The sequence below is a fragment of the Arachis hypogaea genome, chromosome 7, assembly GCF_003086295.3.
Source record: "Arachis hypogaea cultivar Tifrunner chromosome 7, arahy.Tifrunner.gnm2.J5K5, whole genome shotgun sequence".
In the NCBI taxonomy this organism is placed as follows: Eukaryota; Viridiplantae; Streptophyta; class Magnoliopsida; order Fabales; family Fabaceae; genus Arachis; species Arachis hypogaea.
Window position 1 is genome coordinate 16,323,223 of NC_092042.1, and position 13,951 is coordinate 16,337,173.

At 33.9% G+C, this 13,951-nt stretch overlaps 3 protein-coding genes across 3 annotated transcripts; all 3 read right to left on the minus strand.

The window, feature by feature from the left end:
• Positions 1–4,981: 4,981 nt before the first annotated feature.
• On the minus strand, positions 4,982–6,197 carry LOC112702640 (deoxyuridine 5'-triphosphate nucleotidohydrolase). Its single transcript, XM_025753771.2, has 3 exons — positions 5,713–6,197; positions 5,520–5,611; positions 4,982–5,427 (listed from the first exon to the last, which is right to left on the minus strand). Exons 1-3 carry the CDS (start codon positions 6,057–6,059, stop codon positions 5,183–5,185), a joined length of 684 nt encoding a protein of 227 aa, XP_025609556.1. The 5' UTR covers positions 6,060–6,197; the 3' UTR covers positions 4,982–5,182.
• Positions 6,198–6,496: 299 nt separating this feature from the next.
• Positions 6,497–11,878, minus strand: LOC112702639 (uncharacterized). The gene is made up of 6 exons (XM_025753770.3): positions 11,373–11,878; positions 9,650–10,071; positions 9,154–9,447; positions 8,989–9,079; positions 7,854–8,868; positions 6,497–7,691 (listed from the first exon to the last, which is right to left on the minus strand). The coding sequence occupies exons 5-6, from the start codon at positions 8,596–8,598 to the stop codon at positions 7,477–7,479; spliced, it is 960 nt and encodes a 319-aa protein (XP_025609555.1). The 5' UTR covers positions 8,599–8,868; positions 8,989–9,079; positions 9,154–9,447; positions 9,650–10,071; positions 11,373–11,878; the 3' UTR covers positions 6,497–7,476.
• LOC114924239 (serine/threonine-protein phosphatase 7 long form homolog) lies at positions 8,722–10,062 on the minus strand. The gene is made up of 4 exons (XM_072198722.1): positions 9,650–10,062; positions 9,154–9,324; positions 8,989–9,079; positions 8,722–8,868 (listed from the first exon to the last, which is right to left on the minus strand). Exons 1-4 carry the CDS (start codon positions 10,060–10,062, stop codon positions 8,722–8,724), a joined length of 822 nt encoding a protein of 273 aa, XP_072054823.1.
• Positions 11,879–13,951: the final 2,073 nt, after the last annotated feature.

Consider the following 13,951-nt stretch of genomic DNA (forward strand, 5'->3'; position numbering starts at 1 on the left):
CTTCATAATTTTGTTTAATGATTAATGCTTGTATGCTTATTTGGTGAATAACTCAAAATAGGCTTGGTACCCCTATTTTAAGTTAATGTGCATGCTTTGATATATTTCACTTCTTTAGGGGGAATTATGCATGCTTGTTATATATAAAAAGAGGAAATCAAATTCTTTTTGAAAGGGGGAATATCTCATCCTTGAGATTAATAGAGAAATTGAACTTTAAAAAAATTCATTGTTTTATGCATGCTTCTATGACACATTTCAAACTCCTTTCTTTTTGATAATGTCAAAAGGGGGAAGAGAAGTTTGAGGATATTTGAAGTTTTGAACTTTTGAAAAAGAAGAAGTTTTGAGGATTTGAAAAGAAGAAATAAGTTTGCGAAATAATGATTTCAAAAAGACTTCCGCTAAGCAAAAACTTTGATATCTAAATCGTTTTCTTTGATAAACGCCCTTTAAGGGAACAAATGCACATATTTAGGGGGAACTCCTGCAAAAAAAATTTTTGTGAAGTCTTCTCCAAAGCTTTCTATAAAACAAAGTGCATTATTGTTGCTTTCAAAATCATTTATAAATGCATATCCTCAAAATTGGTTTGTCATTATCAAAAAGGGGGAAATTGTAAATCATGTTGCTTGTATGCGAAGTTTGTATTCGTAGGTTTTGATGAATGACAAACCAACAAACGACATGAAAGACAAACCAACAAACAACTTGAATGAACAAGCATGTTAAAAGATCAACCAACATTCAACGTTGAGGAATGAAGAGTTGAAAGCAACACAACAACAACAAGAAACTCAAGTCCACAACATTTGAAGACAAGTATAGTGTCTTAGGACTTAGGTAACTTCTTGTTAAGAACCAATTGCTAAATCTCTCAACACACACTCACAAAATGTTTTGATTATCATATCATATGCACATCTTGCAATTCAATGCTAGCCAAATGGTTTAAAACTTGTTTTCAAAGGTACAAAAGCATAGGAATTGACTCCAACAAGTTTGAGATCAATCCTAAGTATTTTAAAGTGATTTTAAGCCATTCTTTAAGGTTTGCATCGATGCACACTCATCTTGCATCGATGCAAAGCATGCGACGACTTGTTGAATCGATGCAAAGATGTTGCATCGATGCAACCTAGCTGAAAATTCAAATTTCAGCTTCAAAGACACATTTGCATCGATGCAAAGTGTTATGCATCGATGCAAATGATTCAAAAACATAAAAAACGGCTAGTTTTGACAAAAAGGCTCCATCCCATTAACTCCCCAACGTTTCTAAGGTTTGGGGAGTCTATAAATAGATGGATTGAAGCCTTATTTCAGATGCTTGAGTATTTGCAAACTATCTTGTTCATATTCTTTCATTCTACACATTTTTAAGGTGTTATAATACACAATTTGAGAGAGCAATATCAATTGGTTCAATAGTGCTAAACTTGTAATCATACACTCTTCTAGAGAGTACTCATTTCATCTTAACAATTCTTTGAGAATTGTTTTCTTGTACACTTTGTAAATTGGAGTGTGATCTCCAAGGTTGAGTCAAGAGCTATAAACACTATAGTCGGTGAGGATACCAAAGAGGTATACTAAGTACTCAAGGCAAATCTTAGAGAAGGTATCTCTAAGTGGAGTGGGTTAGTATACGAGTAGTGATCATATACCGTGAGGTGTTAGAAACTAAGGACTCAGATTGTAAAAGGTTTTGCGCGAGCACCTTGAAGCTTGGCAATAGTGGAACTTCTCAATTGCGATTGAGAAAGAAAGTGGACGTAGGACAAGGATTGTGCCGAACCACTCTAAATAGCGTTTGCATCTCTCCAAACTCATCTCTTCAATATTATTGTCTTTTACCTTTGAGCAAATAAATTGTGATCGAAAAGTAGCTTCGTAAGTACTTAAGGAGTAGCTTAAGTCCGATTGGTGAAAAGCTTGATCAATTTATTTGAGTTGGTGTCTATTGGAAAGTAAAAGCTCCTTATAAATGCTTAGCAATTGAGTTAAGCTCTTGGAAAAATACTAGTACAATAACACTTTTGTATATTGTCTTTAACTTTCGCAAAAAGATTCATTGTTGTTGCAATACTCAATTCACCCCCCCTCTTGAGTAATTGTGCATAGGTTCTACAGTTTGTAAAAGTGATTCAATGTTATCCTGCCGTCAATTACACATCATGAACGCTTTAGTTTGAGTTTTAAAAATCTCTTCTTGAAGTTAGAATACAAATATCTAGGACAGAATCGATGATCCACTCCGAAAAATAGCTCATCAAAAGTTGAAACTAATTCCTACAACATTTACATGATTCACTTTTCTAGGGACATAATTGAATCTAAATACAAATAGTGGGTATAATATTAAAATCGAACACATTCAAGTGAGACCTAATTGAGAATGAATATATCCAAGTAAGAATAATTGAAAAATATAATCTGATTTGTTAGTATAATTTATAGTAGGATAACATTGAATCACTTTTATAAATATTAGAGATACAAATAAGACGATTTAAACGTTAGAGATACAAATAGGACTTACCCCAAACGTTGGGGACAAAAACGATACTTTACTATATATATATATATATATATATATATATATATATATATATATATATATATATATATATATATATATATATATATATATATATATATATATATATATATATTATCAATTATTAAATTATAATTAATTTCTAACCTAATTTGGGGTAATTAAAATTTAAATGATTAAAATTATTAAATACTGAATATATATTTTATACATAACTAATTTTTTTTGTTATTGACATTGAAAACGGGTGAATTGTTAATTAATTCTGAATTTAAATTTAAATGTATAAAAAATAAAAGAATTATTTTAAATTTTATCTCACTAACCAGAATTAATTTTAAAATTAAAAATTATATTGCATATTATATTATAGGATAATGTAGTTATATTTTTTTAGGATAATTATTATCAAATAATATAGTGTAAGAAATTAGAGAAAAATGTATTTACCAATTTAGGGAATAATAATTCATTTTTCAATAAAATAAATTATATATTGAATAACAAAAGTTATTATAGTTTCTCCTCATACAAACTAGTACTCAATGATGGTATTTTGGTAATATTACTAAGGAATATTAATCAATTTAATAGTTTTTATAATGGCATAGGTCTATAAATTTGAAAATTTGAAAATCATATCATAAAATATGAAATTTTAACTGGTATTAATGTTGACCATATTGTTTTGATTTCAAAAATGAATATGATAGTAATAAATAAAACTATCACAGGTAAATTTCAACAAAAACAAATCTTTATAAATATTGCTATTAATGAGAAATTATTCTATTTTAAAAGCAAATATTTTTTTTTTCACGGTATTTTCTAACTCAATCAAGTCCAGGACTAATATACCACAAATTGAAATTCTATTTATTGAGAGTCTGCGACCAGGGAAATGGATGCTCTCCAATGGGAAAAAAAACACTTGAGAGAATAAAGTGTGATCTCTCACCTTTAATTCAATAAGTGGAACCAAAATTAAATAAGAGAGAGAAAGCAATGAAAGGTTAGATTCAACACTTGACATCATTTAGTTTTTTTTTTCACTAGAGAAGATCCACTCCCTCAATAAATTATTACATACACTACAGAAGATTCAAATCCTTAATACTTACTTTGGAAATAGATTATCTCCAGTTTTTTTAATTTTTAACACTTGAGAAAATGAAGTGTGATATCTTATCATTAACTTTATAAGTGTAACCAAAATTAAATATGAGAGAGAGAATAATAAAAGATTGAGAGATCACAATTGACACTATCCAATTTTTTCTTCACTAAAAATCTGCTCCTTATTTACTTAATCGGACAAATAAAATGATCACTCAACCAATCCAAATTAATTAAAACAACTAATTATTTTTAATATTTTTAATATTAAAAATTATTAAATTTTTAATTATAATTATAGTGATAATTATTATATATATTTTTTATTTGATTTCCTTTAATAAAAAAATTATATATACGAGAACATAATTTGTGTACGGGATAATAACTTATATACTAAAAGAGCATGTTAAATTTCCAATAATAATCATAATTGCCATTTATTGAAAATATATTTTAGAGATTATAATTAATGTGTTTGTAATTTTCAAAAAACCAAATGCATTAATTACTTGATGTTATCAATATACATGCACGGTTAACCCAAATGATGGTGTTTTCTATTGTAACAGGCACTAAACTTCCTCTCCAAATAGTCCATATAACACCAATAAAAATGAGTTACCTTCATTTTTTCATTCACACCGTTAATCTTCTTGTCAAACATTAGCGCATCCTTTCATTATTTGGAATCAACCAAGATGCATTCCAAGAATGTGGATAGTCCCACGTAAATTTTGTCTTGATGTATACCAGTTGAGATAATGACATTTCCAAACAGCTCAAAGTTGGTTTTTTACTTTTTTCTACATTTTCACATACCCAACTTTTGCAGACTCAAAAAAGAGCTAATACATTTGACATCGTTGTAAATGACGATCCACAAACCAATTCCTCTTAAATTAGATAATTGTAGTCTATGATATTCTTTTACATTAGGCAATGTTTTAACATTTATATATATGAATTATATAATATAATTAGTTCTAAAGGCCTAGTTGAACCAGAGCTTTGAATTGATTAGAATATTCAAAGTTCCAATAACCTAATAACTTGATTGTTAAAACGATTAATAACAATTAAATCACGTTCGAAAAACAAAATACAAGCCCAGGAAGACAGAGAACACAAAACAATACTATCTCCAGTAGCACTATCCTCATAGTTCAAACCTCCAACATAACAGGATACATTTTCAAAAATGCATGAAACAGTAATGTTCCTTAAGTGTCAAGTAGTTTGTCCAGATATTAGATATTTGAATCTTTGAATTAATAAAACCAGAGATTAGAGTTAGAACAGTCATGAACAAAATATATAACTAGTAGTTTCATTTATAAAAACCAAAGATAATTTGTTGACATCCCTAATAATCGTAGTTACTGGGAGAAAAGCACTACAACGCCCACCAACTGCTCCACAAAATTACCAAAAGAGCTTTCTCCATCTACATTAACCACTAACCCTAAAATCTCAACTTAGAAGACCAAGCCCTAATCCCTAAATTCAAACACCAGTTGATCCAAACCCACCTTCACCCCTAACAGTTGAATCCAAATCCTCAACCTCAACTACATCAGGAGTCACAATCTTCTCCAAAATCAGCTGTGCAACTCTGTCACCAACCTTCACCTCAAAATCAACATCCGAATGGTTGAACAGTATCACCCCAACCGGTCCTCTGTAATCAGCGTCAATCACACCCGCACCAACGTCAATCGAATGCTTCAACGCAAGACCCGATCGCGGAGCTGCAGAGAAAAAAAAAACCCCAAAATCAGCACCAAAAACAATTTTGAAACCGTAACCCAAACAAAAACTAAGAAATCGGTAATTTAATCACCAATGCGGGCATAGGTGCCTTCTGGAATCGAAATGCTGAGGTCAGTAGCCACCAGAGCTTTGCCTCTCGCCGGAATCTTTGTCTCCACAGCACTAACAGAAAAAACAAAATAAAACAGAATTTCAGTTTCAGTTTCGGCTTCGGCTTCTCTAACAGAGTAACTGTTTCAGTTTAACTTGAGAGGGAGAGGTACCTGGAGAGATCGTAACCGGCGGAGAGAGGAGAAGCCCTAGAGGGAAGAACGGCGTTGTCGGAGAGCTTCTTTACACGGAGGAGAGAAGCAAGGTTGGTGGAAATGTCAGCGTCTTGGTGGATCTTGAGGATCTTGGGGCAGGGCTCTTGGATCTCGGCGACGGTGGAGCCGTTGGTAGCGTGGGAGTCTGGTTGGGCCATGGTGAGAACAAGGCGGTTGCAGAAATGAGGATAGCGGTGGTTAAGAAGAGAGAAGGATTGAAAGGACAAGGAAGAAGAAGTGGAAGGAAAGGGTTTATATAGAGGAAGAAGGGAGAGTGGAATAGTGGCGCCAAATTTTCCCGCCATTTTTATTGGGTCTGGGGGTGTGGTTGTGTGTCATCTTTGTTTTGATGAAAGCGGGATAGACAGAACTCACAGAAGACAGGGGACACTGCCACAATGGGCAGTATATGATAAGTAGAGATTGAGTGTTGAAACTTCAAACTGCAAACCATTAATCCATTATAGTACTTTTCCGCACCTGAACTAGACAACAAACATTGAAATGGGCTTGGGTTCAAACTTCAAATGCCCGCTATAGCCTTCTTACCCCTCTTTTTTTTTTAAACTAAGACCGGCAAGTCTTCTAACTTCTAAATACCAAAAACGTCTATATTCTAACTTCTAAAGATGGTGGTAGTTCCGTAATTGACTAGGTTGGTCAATAGAATTTTTAAAAATTTTCCCCGTGTTGTTACTTGTTACACATAATTTTTTATTATATATTTTTAAATAAAATAAAAAATACAGAAAATAGTAAAAAAGTATACTTAACAACACCAGGCTCATTTTTATGGAAATGGACCATATGTGTGCGCTTTTCATGGATATGGAAACAAGGGGGGTTAGACATGCATGTGGGGCAGAGTTTTGCCAGCTTTTGGGAGGAGAACACGGACCATCCGAGTTCTTTGTTGATGAATTTGTTTGCCCGAAATCGGATGGTCCGATTTGGGATGTTGAAGGGGAAAAAATTTTGTGCATATAAATCGGACCCTCCGAAATGCTTGATTAAAATTCTGAAGTCGGACGGTCCGAGTGGCTTGTTGAGAGGTTCAGTTTATGAAGACTGAAATCGGACCGTCCGTTTTTGCTATGAATGGAAAACGCATGGTCCGAATTGAGTAAAGAGGGTTATATAAAAGTGTGCAGCGAGTTAGTGGTAGGTAACCCGTCTTCTTCCCCTTCCCGTCTTCTTCTCCTTCTTCAGCGGCTGCTTCCTGTATTTTGTTTCTTTGGGTCACTTTCATACTTATGATGATTTAGAGAAGTTAATAGTTAAGGTTAAGGGTTTTTTTTTGTCATTGAGAGAAATGAGTGACAGAGTATTGATTAAAGTGTATTATTTTGGTCAAATCTTGTTACAAACGTCTGAAGGAGTAAAGTTTATTTGTGAAAATCCATTAGATGTTGTTATTCCTTTTATCATCTCATTTGAAGAGCTCAAGGGTGTGATCTGTGAGAAGATTGATTCTGAGAGGGCAAAAAAGATATCATGTATGCTATACAGATATCCCATACCGGTATTTGGTGGGTTCGTTCAATTTCAAACCAGATATGTGACGGACGAAGCGAGCATGCAGGAGATGTTTTCAATGTATATTGAAAACCGCGCTCAGATCTCGTTCATCGAGTTGTATGTAGAGTTTGAACAATCCGAGGCCGACCGGAATATTCTACAGGAAGATTATAATAGTGACAGTGAAGAAGACTTCGAAAGCAACTATGAATTTGTTGCTCCCGATGGAGATGAAGATGAAGGTGACAGAGGCATGGGCCCAGATGTGACAGAAGTGGCAAATGCACTTGCAAACGAAGTGCCGTTTGAGGAGCCATCATTCATGCGAGTTTTAGACCTGAAACGATTAGCACTCCGACGTGGCAGATCAATCCTCAGATTGTAACCTTTGACGTTGTCATCTGGACTACGTTCCTGACCTGTAAAGAATTTTGAATAAACAAGTATGTGCAGCGCGTTACATATTCAAATACCAACATAAATACCACAAATCAAGAAGCAAAATGAAATAAGTGATGCCATTTATGCAAAGAAATAAAATATGTCATCGAATATGTAAAGAAAAATAGCTATCATAATACCATCATTACGAGATTCTTCATCCTCATCGAACTCTTCAATTTCATCCTCCTCGTCATCGCCCTCTTCATCCGGGTTATCTACTATATATGCATCGGTTTCTTGATCGAGTGCGTTAGTATCTTCTTCAATGAGTCCCATGTTACATCGGTTAGGATTTTGACTATTCAAAACTCCTCGTCCACCCTCACTCCTACTAGAGTCGACAGATACAAAGCCTCCAGATGCAACCGATGAGGTATTGCCTGGATACCTTGCATCCAACGAATACCTGCCAGGCATGAACTCCGGCTGATGGCCATATTGTGAATGTGAAGCATCTGCAGACATGAACCCAAGCAACTGGCTAAAGGAAGTTCCATCACCTACTTCAAACTGTGACATACCCCAATATTGTTGCTGTACTGGAAATGATGGGGTGAACTGTGTCTGAGGTAGATACTGAGTTGAGGACTGAGGTTGTTCTTGTGGAGGCTGTATTAGAGGTGATATATGTTGCTCCTGCTCTTCATTGTCCTCATCCATATCCTGACCACCCTCATTGGTATCTTCGTTACCCTCATACATATCCTCATTGCCTACATCCACATCCTGGTTACCTTCATCATTCTCTTCACCCACAAGATTCGACAAGGCTAAGCGGTCCCCATATTTTGATCGGTACCAGTTCAGGTAGGTATCCAACGGATGCTGTGAAGGCATAGGAAGCTCAGAAAGAACGTAGTGATACCTGTTTGTCCAATGCATAACCCATTTTGAATGAGTCGGTGTGGTGGCCCAATTAAGGTTTTTAGGTCCAGTCAGAATCTCTCCATGAGCCTTATCCAAGTTCTGTTCCTGAGAAGGTACACCCTGAACCAAACCGAACTGTCACCTTACCCTATCGGTGGCATGCCACTCGATACATTCAAACGACACCAATGGAACCGTAGCGCTCCAGACAACTGACTGCATGTATATTTCAGCAGGAATTATGTTTGGATCCACACGATCCACAGCATAGGCAACCCAGACAAACTGAAAAAATAAAGAAAACTTATGATTACAACCCACAATTCAAATATCTAACACAATGATATATACTGTTCTCGAAGCCAAATATTCCCAAAAGTTATTACTTGTTTAAGTAAAACACACCTGCCCTTCCTGAAGTTCATCAAAGGCCTTCCTAAAGTGGCCTAGCTTCAGATATCTATATCGTCGGTCACCACGCTCCCAGTTACGCCACCTAATACAATGTCCTCCTTTAGCTCAACTGAATATTGCATATCAAGAAATGGATACATTGTAACAAAATATTACCTGTTTGCTAGTGGGAAACTGCGGGGTTCTCTAGGAAGCGGCGATAGATATGGCAATCGGATCCAAGCCCAACCAAGCAGAAGTGTTAGTGGACCATCTATTTCCTTACAGTTATAACGAGATGCCCTGCATAACGCCCTGTAAAGGTGTGCTAGGCATGCCGAACCCCAACTATACTGTCAAATATTGAAAAAATCACGAAGCAAGGGTAGAAATTTCCAGTGCACACCTGCCCCAGACTTATCCCCAAACAGTATCGTCCCAATCAGCAACATAATGTGACACCTCACATACCTAGTAATTAATGACAATCTCGTATTATAACATCCGTGTAGCATTATAGAATAGGATGGTTAATACATTAATAGAAAAATATCTAATGTAGCATATTAGCCTATTATTATGAGACAACATTACATAGTCCACATGAGTAATACATAGTCCACATGAGTAATACATTAATAAGTTCAGCATCATAATATGACATGTCACATACCTCTGTATACTGATTTCATCATTCAATTCTAAATTCTCTTTTAGATTTCGGAGCCATGTCAGTTTTATGCAGCTTGATCTACAGTCCTCTCTACGAGGTGCAACCCCAAATTGAAGCAGACACTCCGCCTCCATGGCTTCAAAACTACTCATTGTCATCCCTGTGATTGGAAGACCATCTGTGGGAAGACCAAGTAGTAGAGACACATCTTCAAGAGTCACGGAACATTCACCAATGGGAAGGTGAAACGTATGTGTGTCTGGGTGCCAACGTTCGATTAGAGCATTTACCAATGCTTTCTGACACTGAACTATCCCAATCTGAGACACATGATAGAACCCAGTAATTCGTAAATGCTCCTCCACCCTATCGTTGTACCGATCCGGAGGAACTGGGTGGTTACATGTCAACATTCTTAATTTCTACAAAAAAACATAACAAATTACTAGTCATATAATTAACAGTTACTAACTTACCATCATCAATCATTTCACCATATCCTTATATATAACTAATTCTTTTAACTTCTAAAATTATTTAATTAATCCTTAAAATTATTCATAATTACAAATAAAATTCATGACCCATACATTATTTTTTAATGAATATTCTCAACAATATTAGAATAATTTAAATATTATCTAATACTAATTACTCATTTGTTGAACACATTTTTTCCTCAGTATTAAAAATTATTCACAATCAGTATATGCCATCATGAACAACTCTACAAAATATTAACATTCATATTCTAAAAACTATTAACATTGTCATCAAGAAAAAAGATAGCATGGCTTAATTAAAATAATCCTATTAATCATTGAACATTTATTTGAGAGTCAGATCAATACTTTTACATTTACATATAACAACGACTAAATGGAAATTAAAATAAATAAATCAATGTTGAATCAATTATGTGGATTTTTATGGTCTCTCCTTCAATAATTGACTTAGTTAAAAAATAACTAACTATGTTATTCTCCCCAAAATTACTCGTCAAGAAGAAGCAGGAATTTCAAAAATTTATTTCAGTTATGCAAACATTCTTCTTCAATTACATTGGCAATAGTTGTAACAATAACAATAATAATAATAGGTTCACATTTAAATTCTTCTATAACATTTTCTCACTCACAATAACATTTAATTTAATTTGGTTATATTTATTTTAAATATTAATTAATATACAAAATATTAAAAATTCCCAAACAAAAAAATCCATGTTCTATTAAACTAGATACCTAACAGTCATCCGTTTACATTTTAAAATGTAACAACCAACAAAATAATAACAATTATATTACTAACAATAATATTTACCACCAAAAATTAATTATAAAAAATCTTAAAAAATTAAAAATGTCATATAAATACGGGAGAATACTAATAATCAGCATTTTATTTATATATCTAATTTGCACTTCTAATAATAATAACAATAACAAGTAAATAGTTTACCATATAAAATATTAAAAAATTCCACAAAAAATTAACTAACATCCTCTATTAAACTAAAAACCTAACAATACTAATATTTATTTTCCCGATATTATTTTAAAAAAATTTAAAAAAATTCTAATAAACCCTACACAATACTAATATTTATTTTACTTCTATTTCTAACTTGCACTTCTACTAATAACAACCAAAACAAGTAAATAGTTTACAATAATAATAATATTAAGTATAAAAAATTTAAAAATATTTAAAAAAAACTTACATAATCAGAATGACTGAGATAATGCATAATATGAAGCTCAGGTCGATCCACATCCTTAATTTTATTTTTCTTTGGCATGCTTTTAATCTTTCCACCATGCAAAGCTCAGAGGTGGGAGAGGAAGAAGAAGGGAGCTCCAAGCTGAAAATGAAATGTGGGATAGTGATGTTCTCGGATGGTGAGAGGAGTGAATGAGCAAATGCCTTCATTCAGGGACCGTTTGGGGGAGCTGTTCCAATGCGCCGCGTGTCCTTGCCTTCAGTAATCGGACCGTCCGTGTGCCCCCCCCGAAATCGGACGGTCCGTGTGGTTGCTTGAACTCGGAGGGTCCGAGTTTTGGAATCCCTGACACCACACTCTCGTGTAGCCTCCCCCTTCCCCATATTGCCGTCCAACTCCCCTTTAGCTCCAATAACAAAAATAAAAAGTGACAACGCCACTTGAGGACAAAAAATTGAAAAAATTCATTCCTAATTAAGTTGTTCAAACATCGTATCTATAAAGACAATAAATATAAAAAAAATTAGAGAGTGTTTAATTTGTATTTTTTTGTTTTTATAAGTTTTTTATAAAAAGGAAAACTTAAAAACAAAAGTATTATTTTATTTTTTTACAAAGTCCTAAAGAGTAAAAAAATAAAAATATAAAATATAAACTAAACCAAGATTCCAAAAATTGAACCGATCAATAAACCAATAAATTGACTGATTTAATGATTCAATTAGGATTTAACCGATTTAATTAAATATAAAATAAAATTATTAAGAATTTTATTTTCAAAAGTAAAAATTTATAATTAGCAACCATCACAAACACAAACTTGCACAAATTAAATACAGTCAACAACTAAGTTTGAATTATTAACAAAGATTTATACAATTTTTAATCACATCAATAAACCAATAACACATGTAACATAGTCAACAATTACATTCATAGGTTCAGAAGACAAACTCAGAAGTCAAAATCTATTACAATTAGATAATAAAAACAGAACAATGAAAACATGAAGCATATAATAAATCGAAAGATCACCAATTGCAAATTTTTTCTTCATAAGAAGAAAATAATGAAAACATGAAGCATATAATAAATCAAAAAATCACCAATTACAAATTTTTTAATAAGAACAGGAGTTAGAACAATGAAAAATTAAGAAAGATTAACAGTGAAGGACTAGCATTAAAGCTCGTCACAGTGATTAACAACAACAAAAAAGCAACGAAGGAATAGTGAATCAGTAAGATAGGCAGTGCAAATTCAAGAAGCTTTAATAAAATTTAACTACTGAAACAGATAGTAAGTAATAGAGTTATCAATTTAAAATTTATCATTAAATACAATCAGTGAGCAAAACCACTCAACCAAGCACTGACTGGGCATTCAGAAAAAAAGAAAGAATCAAAAGAACATTTAAATCACAGCAACAACACAACAACACCAATAGGAACATTTAAAACAAAGCAACCAAAAAAATATGTAAAAATCATCATTGCTGAAAACAATAATTTGATACGTGTATGCTCAAAGAATTAAAAGCTCAGCTTTCAGGAAAGTGAATACCCACACCAAAGAACCTTCAATCACAACTTAAACCAAGAACAGAAAATCACAACAAACACAAAAAAAAATTAAAGATAACAGAAGAACAACAGAACAACAACACAAGGAACAATTACCAAATTAACAAGATCACAATAACAGTTAAAATTTACCAGAAGAACCTAATGCAAGTGGAATCATCATGTTAATATGTTTTCTACAAAGATGCTATTTGTACAGCTAAAACTTCCTAATTACTAAGATCCAATTATTCTTAATTTCACATGCAATCAACTTACTAAGTTTCTAAAAGCTAGAAATTATAAAACCAACCAGAAATATAGTTAAAGCATTTCATCAAACATGTTGAGTGCAGCAAAATTAAAACGAAATAAGAAAATTCAAAGCTTGATATCAATGTGATAAAGAAGAGAACATAACAATTGTATAATCTATGAAAAAAATCCAAACCACTTCCAAATCAAATAGTCACTTATTGTAATAGAATAAGAAGTTGCAGAGCTTGAAGCAGAGTATTGGTGGCGGGTTAGGGAACTCACGGCGGCGACAAAAGAGAGCAGTTGACGGCTAGGTGGAGCGCGCGGGGTGGTCGCAGAGTTTGAAGCAGAGCAACGTGACTTCCAGATGAACGCGAATGCGAACTCGAATGGTGAACGGCAAGTGAACGCGAACAGTGAACGCCGAGCGAACGTGAATGGCGAAGAACGCGAAGGAAGACGACGTCTGAACGAAGAGGCGAACGTGAAGGGCAAACAAACGGCGGCGGAAGCGCGGCTGAGCAGTCAAAAACGACGGACACGAGCTCGAGGAAGCAGCTGCGATCGGTGACAGCGAAAGGGGGTTGAAGACTTGGGCACGAGTGAAGCTAGATAGATGGACGGACGGCGAACTTAATGGAGGGCGGCAATATGTCACTCCTTGCGGCGGTGGTGTAGGCTTACAGTGCTAGGGTTTTTTTTGGCTTTGTTTCTGTGATTTCTTTCTGAAAGAAAGAGAGAAAGGGAGAAAGTTTTTTT

Bases quoted from the DNA above. Each gene is read 5' to 3' on its own strand.
- LOC114924239 (XM_072198722.1), bottom strand. From the start codon at position 10,062: ATGTTGACATGTAACCACCCAGTTCCTCCGGATCGGTACAACGATAGG. The intron at 9,325-9,649 runs GTATGTGACATG...TTGACAGTATAG, and splicing joins GATGAAATCAGTATACAGAG to TTGGGGTTCGGCATGCCTAG. The intron at 8,869-8,988 runs GTGTGTTTTACT...TTATTTTTTCAG, and splicing joins ATGAACTTCAGGAAGGGCAG to TTTGTCTGGGTTGCCTATGC.
- LOC112702639 (XM_025753770.3), bottom strand. From the start codon at position 8,598: ATGCATTGGACAAACAGGTATCACTACGTTCTTTCTGAGCTTCCTATG. The intron at 7,692-7,853 runs GTATTATGATAG...AATTCTTTACAG, and splicing joins TGAAGAATCTCGTAATGATG to GTCAGGAACGTAGTCCAGAT.
- LOC112702640 (XM_025753771.2), bottom strand. From the start codon at position 6,059: ATGGCGGGAAAATTTGGCGCCACTATTCCACTCTCCCTTCTTCCTCTA. The intron at 5,612-5,712 runs GTACCTCTCCCT...TTTTTCTGTTAG, and splicing joins GCCGGTTACGATCTCTCCAG to TGCTGTGGAGACAAAGATTC. The intron at 5,428-5,519 runs GTGATTAAATTA...TTTTCTCTGCAG, and splicing joins AGGCACCTATGCCCGCATTG to CTCCGCGATCGGGTCTTGCG.